Source organism: Brienomyrus brachyistius, chromosome 1 (assembly GCF_023856365.1).
Source record: "Brienomyrus brachyistius isolate T26 chromosome 1, BBRACH_0.4, whole genome shotgun sequence".
Taxonomy (NCBI): domain Eukaryota; kingdom Metazoa; phylum Chordata; class Actinopteri; order Osteoglossiformes; family Mormyridae; genus Brienomyrus; species Brienomyrus brachyistius.
In genome coordinates this window covers 21,815,013-21,823,667 of record NC_064533.1, presented here as the reverse complement: position 1 = coordinate 21,823,667, position 8,655 = coordinate 21,815,013, and the positions used below count along the sequence as shown (strand labels likewise).

The window sequence follows — 8,655 nt, the reverse complement described above, 5'->3', positions numbered from 1 at the left end:
TAAAAGTATCATAATGGAGAAATAAAACAGATCTTGTGTATTAGAGTGGTGGTATGTAGTTTAAGATATGAGTCTGGGTAGAGTAACGATAAAAGATTAATGTATCTCAAGAGATAAGTCAGTCACTAGCACGTGTTGTATAATGACTATTGACAGCTGATTTGTGTCTCAGAACAAGTTTATCCCCACTTCTTTACAAGTTTCACCTCCAGTCCAATTGACAGATGAGCTTAAGTACCATTCATTTTGTTATTATATAGGTTCAATGTCTGTATTAATGAGACTATACAGATTTGTCTTTGAACAACCTACTTACACAGGCCTACTGTTTGCACACTATCTACCAAGCTAGTGGATGGTCTCAGTGGATGGTCTCAGTGAAAATAAGCTGCCCCAGGTAGCATCGGAAAAGAAACAGGGAAGCATCTTGAATACAATGCCAGGGCATCCCAGGGCATATGCACAAGCACACACAATGTGGAATTTAGAGACTCTGATTAGCCTACCTGCATGTCTTCCGACTGTGGGAGGGAACCCAAGCAAACATGAGGAGAACATGCAAACTTCATACCTCAAGCAGGGGCAAGATTTGAACCACACACCAGTCTGTTTATTCTCATTAACAAAGAATCCCGTTAGGAAGTGTACAGCAAAGGGCATATAATGTGTTTCTGACATTGTCACCATATGGTTAAGGTGTTGTGGGATTGATCTGTGTGATCATCTCAGACCCTAGCTGAGACCAAAAAATATGTCATTGTAATCTAGTTGTCCAGCAACTAATTCAGTTTAAATTTGTTTTCTATGGAAGTGCATCCATGCTTACTTAATTTAATTAACATAATGGCTTAGCCCAACACTAAGCATATGAAATGAGGCTGCGTACTGACAAAGCAGATCTCACAGAGACTGGATCTTTAAACTCGCAGTGAGGTAATGATGACATTGCAGTCTCCTGACCTTTCTGGAAAATAACAAATCTGTTGTCTAGAATTACTGGTAACTCACAGGCCAACTTACTGATATTTCTGAAGATTAGCATACATTAAATGAAAGGAGTGGAATCAGTCATTCTCATTAACTTACTGTCCCTGCTTTCAAATACTCATCAGTGAGTCTCTATCAATAAGAGATTATTTGTTTATAAACCAATTCATTCCGTCAGCCTCTTTGCTTTGAATTAATCTTTTGCAGGGATCTGATGATGATCTAAACACGATCGATATGCCAGAGTCCCTTCAAGCTACTATGGTGACAAAGACAGGGTCTTCTTAACAGGACATAAGCTCTGGGTGAGTGGCTCCGCAATGCTTAAGAGATTAAAAGGTGCCGGACCAGCATGCATTTGGAGAAGGTGATGTTTCTGAGGAGGTGTACAGGTAATGTTTCTCTAACAGGAATCGTATCTCGTGTCTTCCATCGCTGATCATTGTACCACTAATAACCAGACCCACAGCATGGTTCAGATACAGACCATAATTTAATTTTATTTGTTATCATTTAATGGGTAAACATTTGATACTACATTTTTGACAGATTCTCATTATGTGTTTATTTCAACAGAAGCTTTACAAAGAAATACTTGGGCAATTAATGGAAAAATGTCACTTGACTGCTCATCTGCTCAGTTACAGCAGTTAGCTACATATCAGGGTAATTATATCTTCTGTTATCTGTAGTCCTCTGAAGTGGCTCACTGGGCTGTTACAGGGCAACATCTTTGCAGATTTTGCGACCCATTGTGATGATGGCAAACTTTCATTAATCACTGCCTTAAGATGATGCTAGTTAAGTCTGACCATCAGGATCTCTTTCATGAATATTACTCACCAATCCTCTTATAGATTACAGTTAGCCCAGAAACGCATCTCGAAACGTGATTTTCATTGTCTAATTAAAACACTGATAGCCCAGTAGGCCCAGGAATATTTACAGAAATAAGTAGCGACCCCACTCAAACAATTGACAGTCTCTAGGAGTTTCAAAGACCTAGAAGCATAAAGAGACAGACTCTTAACTTGCATCCATATTCTAATACCGTGTAAGATGTTACTGAGGTACTATTATTTTACTCTCTATTATGCATAAATGTACTTTGTTTCAAAGCAGTTACTCCAACCGCTCACATCAATTTTCAGCATAGTTATTTCGGCAAATGTCACCATCAGCATCTCTTGTAATAGGTCATACCGTGTCAGATAACTAAGGACGAAATGAGTGAGGAAATTGCCCATAAATGCTTTTACGTGCAAATCGTCAGTCGTTAACTTATTCTTGTAAACCGACAACTTAACTTCGTGTTATTACACACATGCTGTAGCCTGCGTGCGTGCGTATTAAACAAAACTGAAAACCTGGTCTACTTAACAGTGACTATAAAATATTTCTAACGTGCCTGTGGTAGGCATATCTAGTTTTTTGTGACACGAGTGTTACACGATTTAGATAGTTCATGGATTTAAAGCCAATCAGAAGCATACGTCGGGGCCACGACGACGTGATTAGAAGTGAGATTCAGCTGGGGAGGTCAATGAAGCATTTAGACATTTTTGCCCGCCCGGGGGATTTTTGTCTCGTTGTTCCTTAAACAACTCGTACCTTTGTTATATTTTTGTGTGCCATATGAGGCGTCGTGCAACACTTTTTTTTAACGGTAAGACCTGTCACGCAAAAATATCCCAGTGTCCTTGCAGTAATTCCCCGCCCTGATATTGGGCTAAATCAAATCTTGTCGCACGGTTTTTTTTTTTATTTAATATTCGTCAGTAGTTGTAAAATATGGATGGCTGATTAGCCTACGTAGGCCTATGTGTTTTTACACAGTTAGTTTCAGTATTAATCTTTCATTTTTATTAATGACCCTAATACGTACTTAAAAATAATTGTCCTCGGTAACCCGTCTTCATAAATATCTGAGCAGTATACCTGGTGTTCGCCTATCCTGGTGATGGCAGAGTGTCACTGGTATTTCACGCGTTCTGCCTATGGGGCAGGGAAGGTGGGGGTGGAGGTTTTCGGTCGTATTTTCCTGGCTTCTACTTGCATTTAACCAGACCGGTCCTGCCCACCCCTTATGTGACCAGGCACTTGTATTTAGTGTTCTTATAAATACGATTACGCATTTGCTTGCATTTGTCATTGCTTCGTTGGTCTCTCTACATTTGGTATTTACAAGTTAAAAAAAAGTGCAGCTCCTGAACAAACAATCTTTATATTAATGTCTTCCTATATCCAGGCTCTTCTGATTTTCTTCAGTTTATCCTAAGTTAGAGCTTTGTAGCCTGTGCCTACTACCTGTGAGTGCCGTTGCGCCCTTTGTGTTGGTAGGTCTAAATTACGCACAGGTCTGCACGTCTTCGGTTCATTTTATTCACGGATCATACATGGTTCTGTCTAGTCCTGTGGAAGTGAGGAACTCGTCCATTGTTTCTTGATGTTCAGGTATGCTGCGTACATAATGTGTGGGAACTGTCAGTGTTTGCCACTCAGCGGCCGCCGAGCAAGACAATAAAGCGACCTACAGGGTGTCGAATCGGCTATTGTATTACGCCGCATGTAAAACAACACCCCGTGACTAGGCATCGACAGCTTCCACGGAGAATCGCCTTAATCCATATTGTTTTCCCTGTCTTGCTGGGAAGTATGGGCACATGCATTAACACTATATTAACTGACACAAAGAGGTTTGCACCCCTCGCCCCGAAACTTTCTCACCCGCCCCTTGATGACAGTGCACATCGGCATTTCGACGAAAGCCCCCCCCCCAAACAAAACCGATCCCACAGGTAGCCTATTAATTCATAACTGAGGTAGGAGTCGTTTTCGGATTCAATACTGGTTCGATAGTTGACGGCCAAATACTCTCAAATCAAGCATTCTTTTTTAAAGTGGCCTTATTGGTAATTTTTAAAAATCACTTGCTTTGAAAAATCTAAAACCTCAAGCTATGTGTTAATTATTCTGTGACAAGGGAAACGAATGGAAATGCATAAACTGCATTATAATTTTGTACTCGTATATCCCTGCTCTTTATAATTCGTCACTGAAAAAATACGGAAGCTATGCTATCGATTACCATTAACTGTAAATTAATCATTGATGTTTAGTCATTTAATGATCTCTACGCATATTTCTAAATTGCTGTCTTTGTTTACCACTCTCTTTAAACGCGCCACATCACAATTATCGCTCCAGTGTTACTTGTAGATCTACAGAAATCCAAAACCTAAATATATCCCGTTTTGTTTTTGGACTTTTGTATATTACTGTAGTTTATTCTCTCTGCAATGTATATTGCTGGCCAAAACGTTGTTGATTGAATGTAAAATCACTCCCCATTTTATTTGTCACTATATTCCCCCCTCCCCAAAGCTGTTAAATAAAACGAGGTAGGAGGTAACCCCCACCCATTTTTGCATTCTTTAAGGAATACGCCCACCCCCCAACCCAAACTGGTATCTCTTGGCGTCTTAAACCAGTGTGATGCTGGGAGATCACAACACTTATCTGTGGTTACTGTAAGCAAACTCAACAATGCGAGGGGTGGCGGGCGATTCCGTATCTCGCCACAACCCCCCCTCCCCGACCCCTTTGGAAATGGAATGAGGGTGGGAAGCGTATATAACTTTACAATTTAACCAATTCATTTAATTACACATAGCGTAATGCACATAGACCTGTATTGCATCTTTACTTTCACTGTTACGTAGCTGGAAAACGAAACGCAAACGCTCTTAAAACCTTTCTGTTTTATATGTATCAGTGATCTATTTAAAGATTTACAGTCTCTGTCACACAGAAACGTCCCTGGACCCCTGGTGTGATCAGTCAATCTGCCCTTAGATAGCGCTCCATTCTCTTCTCGATTACTCTGCGGGATTTACATGAAACTGTTAATTGTTTGTTCTTCAAATAGAGTCGAGTGGAGCCAGCAGTCTGCCAGCGGTTAAGGACCGACACCCTTCTTCCTCCTCCAGTGCGGTTCCACGGCAGCCCAATTTGCCCCCCTGTTCATCAGCATGACAAAGCACTGGGGGGGTCATTGCACGCTGGCACCACCCGTCACCGCATACCGTCCCACTAGTCTAGAAACGAAAGAGGACCATCACCTTGGTTTCCCTTTAGACAGCAATGCACACTCAAGGTACCCCCAGAACAGCATAGTGCTGAGGTCCCCGGCCCCACACTGGAATAACTACCCAAGCACCTGGCCGGCTCAGGAGCCCTCCTGGTCGGAGGATCTGCGTGCTTCTGCAACAGCTATCAGGGTCAAGGCATCCATGGACCCGGCGATGCCCGAGGCCTACGACCGTCACCCGGCCTCGTATTACACGGCTCCTGCGAGTGAAGATGCGCAAGAAAGTCACCGTACCACATGGGACCAAGAGGAAAACGCCAAGAACAGCAGCAGGAAGAAGAACTACCAGCGTTACCCCAAACCACCGTACTCGTACCTGGCGATGATCGCCATGGTTATCCAGAATTCCCCGGAGAAGAAGCTCACCTTATCACAGGTACGACCATTAAAACAAAATTGACTACTTTGACTTTATAACTGGGTTCACTTTAAACTATTCGCAGTACGTCGTCGATCATGAATGATGATGAATATTCATCTGGCAACTTTTTTTAAGCTAGGATGATGGATTAGGCCTAGCCTTGATCGGGTTTCATATTAAATGTAATGTATTGTTTACAAATAACCGGTGTAAATATAATGAATCATATCGGGGATTGGATTTATTATTGCTGTAGATGTGATTAGTGTTTGGGGGTCGCACCCCTTGTCCTTAGACCCCGCACCTATGCAAACAAACGAGCGGGTGATCGCTCACGCGCGACAGTCCCGTGTGACCGGCTTCGTAGTGTAAAGTATATTTGAATTGCTATGTTCTCGCTTATATACGGTAACCTTGCTAAACAAATATGCGACTATCCCTTTCCGTACATTATTAACTTTTCAGCGGACAAAATGGAAAAAATATCCAACAGGAGATTGCCGAATGGAGTAGGTTTGGTTTATGTTAAGAGGTTATCGTGTTTTGCTCACCTGCCTGCTCAGCCTTTTTAAACCTCTAGTTATGCTTTTGAGGTCGGTTTTGTGAATGTTGAGAAACATTTTAAGAGCTCTTGATTCTGAAGTCACTGGAATGAGAACCCACCCCCCTTAAAAAAAGAGGCCTTCTGGTACCAGGTGACATGAGACATGACGCAAGGGCAACATGTGAATGAGAAGGAGAGGGACATGGCAGGGTCTTTAGGGGCCCCTGTGGACTTACCAAGAATCTAAACGCGTCAGGTTATCTGAATGCGGTCTGGCAAATAATTTCTGCCAAAGTGGGAGAAATCCAGGTGGCGGTGATTGTGAACATTTGTCAGCTTGGGTATTTAATGCTGTGTTTTTGGACAATGTCGGCATCAGTTTCCTCGTGGATAAGCCAGGTTGCGAGGGGCTGGGTGTGAAGTGATTTGGGCTTCAACGGAATGTGCCGGTAGATAAGGGGAGTCTGTATCCTGTTCTGCTGGGGATGTCAGATAGCAGGTTTTGGAGCGGAGTTTTAATTTTGTGGTCTGCCCCCCTACTACCACCCCTTCCTAAGTGCAGTTTTCAGCTGATGCCTCCTGTCTTGTCTCACTGTTCACTTTCCCCAGTTTTGTTGTATTGGCAGTTCTCATGTTGATGAGGAAACACTTCTGTGCTATAATAGCTTGATGTACTGTGTGTGAATTTTTTTTCCTGCATGATTTTGAATGAAATGAGATGTTTAATCTGTCCCCTCTTCTCTTTCTCTCTCTCTTCCCCTGGCAGATTCTTAAGGAGATAAGCACACTCTTCCCATTCTTTAAGGGAAACTATAAGGGCTGGAAGGATTCTGTACGACACAATCTCTCTTCGTACGACTGCTTCGTTAAGGTGAGCTAGGAAACCCGAAAATTAAGCTCCTTTCCTCAGTATGTAGGACCAGCAGGGCATTTTGTTTGATCTGGTTATTCCAGTTTTTTTTGTGGATCTAATCCCATTTTGCAGGCCTCTTTCAGGCTGAAGCAGGTGGGTGGTGACTCGCGCTGACATTTTTCTTCCGACTTGAATTCCCAGGTACTGAAGGATCCTGGGAAACCGCAGGGGAAGGGTAACTTCTGGGCTGTGGAGGTGAGCCGGGTGCCCCTGGAGCTGCTGAAGAGGCAGAACACAGCTGTTTCCCGTCAAGATGAGACCATCTTTGCTCAGGACTTGGCCCCATACATCCTACATGGCCATGATCACAAGGAGACTACGCCCCCTCTGTCCACTAGGGCGGCACCACCACCTCTGGAGGAGGTATACCGGCCCAAGCTTGATTCCTCCTTTGCTATCGACTCGCTTCTGCACAGCCTGCGGCCTGCCAGCTTGCCTGGGGAGGGGGATAGAGTTACGGATAGCTGGAGGGGGCACCCCCAGGCCCCCAGGTACTCCTCATCTGCCCGCAGTGCCTCTGCAAGCTCCGTTAGCCCCGCTTCTTCCTCCTCAGATGACGACTGGAGGGTAGGTTCCCACCCTGGTAAACGCAGACCTGACGGGGACGGTTACGCGGACTGCCACCCACCCATGCACAAGTCCTCCAGGAGGAGTTCTGCCCTCCCATGGGAACTTCCAACTTCCTATGCCAAGTACGCACCCCCTAATGCAGTGGCCCCACCCAGCATGCGCTTCAGTGGAGGCCCCTTCTTGCCCCTTGGGGGGCTTCCGTACTACAGCTACCGGGGCCCGCCGGCTGCACCTGGTCACTATGTAGGCCACTCCTATTGGCCCCTCCTCCCCAGCGGGAGTGTCCCCCTGCAGCCCCCGCCCCTTTTGATGGACCTGGACCGGCTGCTGCAATCGGTGCCTCCCAATAAGAGTGTATTTGATGTCCTCAGTCCCACCAGTCCCCAACCTCACCCAACACAGGGGCAGTATGGCATGCAGACTCGATACCCTCAGTATTAGTTAATGGCCAAAGACCCCCCCCTTCCCCAAAAAAAAACTCCATCTTCTCAAGTGTGTTGTGCCTGGTGTGCTGTGTTGTAAATATCAGTCCTGTGGAAATGATTCTTTGTAACGTTAATGGGGAGCATGCAATTGATCATGCACTGGCTGTCATTTGCACTATTTTTTTTTTGTTCCTTTTATCTATTGTGCTGCTTTTGAGAAGTTTTATAAATGTTGCCTATCAGCTACACATGATTTAGGAAAGCTTAAAACATCTTTTGGTTCTCTCTGCAAAGACTTGTGTGTGTGTGTGTATATTTTTTTAATTCTAGAAGCTAAATTCAAGTGTTTGAGTTTCATTACAAGAATATTGGAGTGAACAGGGTTTTTAATTATTTCGAAAGAATTTTTATTTGAAAACAGGGTATCTGAGAGGGCAGTTTCACATCCTTCAACAAAGCCGGTGTTAAGAGGGCAGATTCCAGGCTGTTTTTCCTGTTGGGCTGCGTATATTCGTGTCATTCATTTTTCTAGCAGTTGTTGACTTAAGTGGTTCTGTTGTCTGACCTCTGGCATTTCTGTAAAATTAGTGCACAATCTGGATTATGTATGTGCTTACAGAATGGGTCAGGTCTGTAAGCACAGAAGAAAAACATAATAAATTCAGTGATCAGGTGTGTAAATTCACTGTTTTCAAGGCTGATGGA

General features: G+C 43.9%; 1 protein-coding gene across 1 annotated transcript; it reads left to right on the top strand.

The window, feature by feature from the left end:
- Window positions 1–2,460: 2,460 nt before the first annotated feature.
- On the top strand, window positions 2,461–8,635 carry foxh1 (forkhead box H1). Its single transcript, XM_049006441.1, has 4 exons — window positions 2,461–2,653; window positions 4,916–5,513; window positions 6,809–6,913; window positions 7,097–8,635. Exons 2-4 carry the CDS (start codon window positions 5,019–5,021, stop codon window positions 7,964–7,966), a joined length of 1,470 nt encoding a protein of 489 aa, XP_048862398.1. The 5' UTR covers window positions 2,461–2,653; window positions 4,916–5,018; the 3' UTR covers window positions 7,967–8,635.
- Window positions 8,636–8,655: the final 20 nt, after the last annotated feature.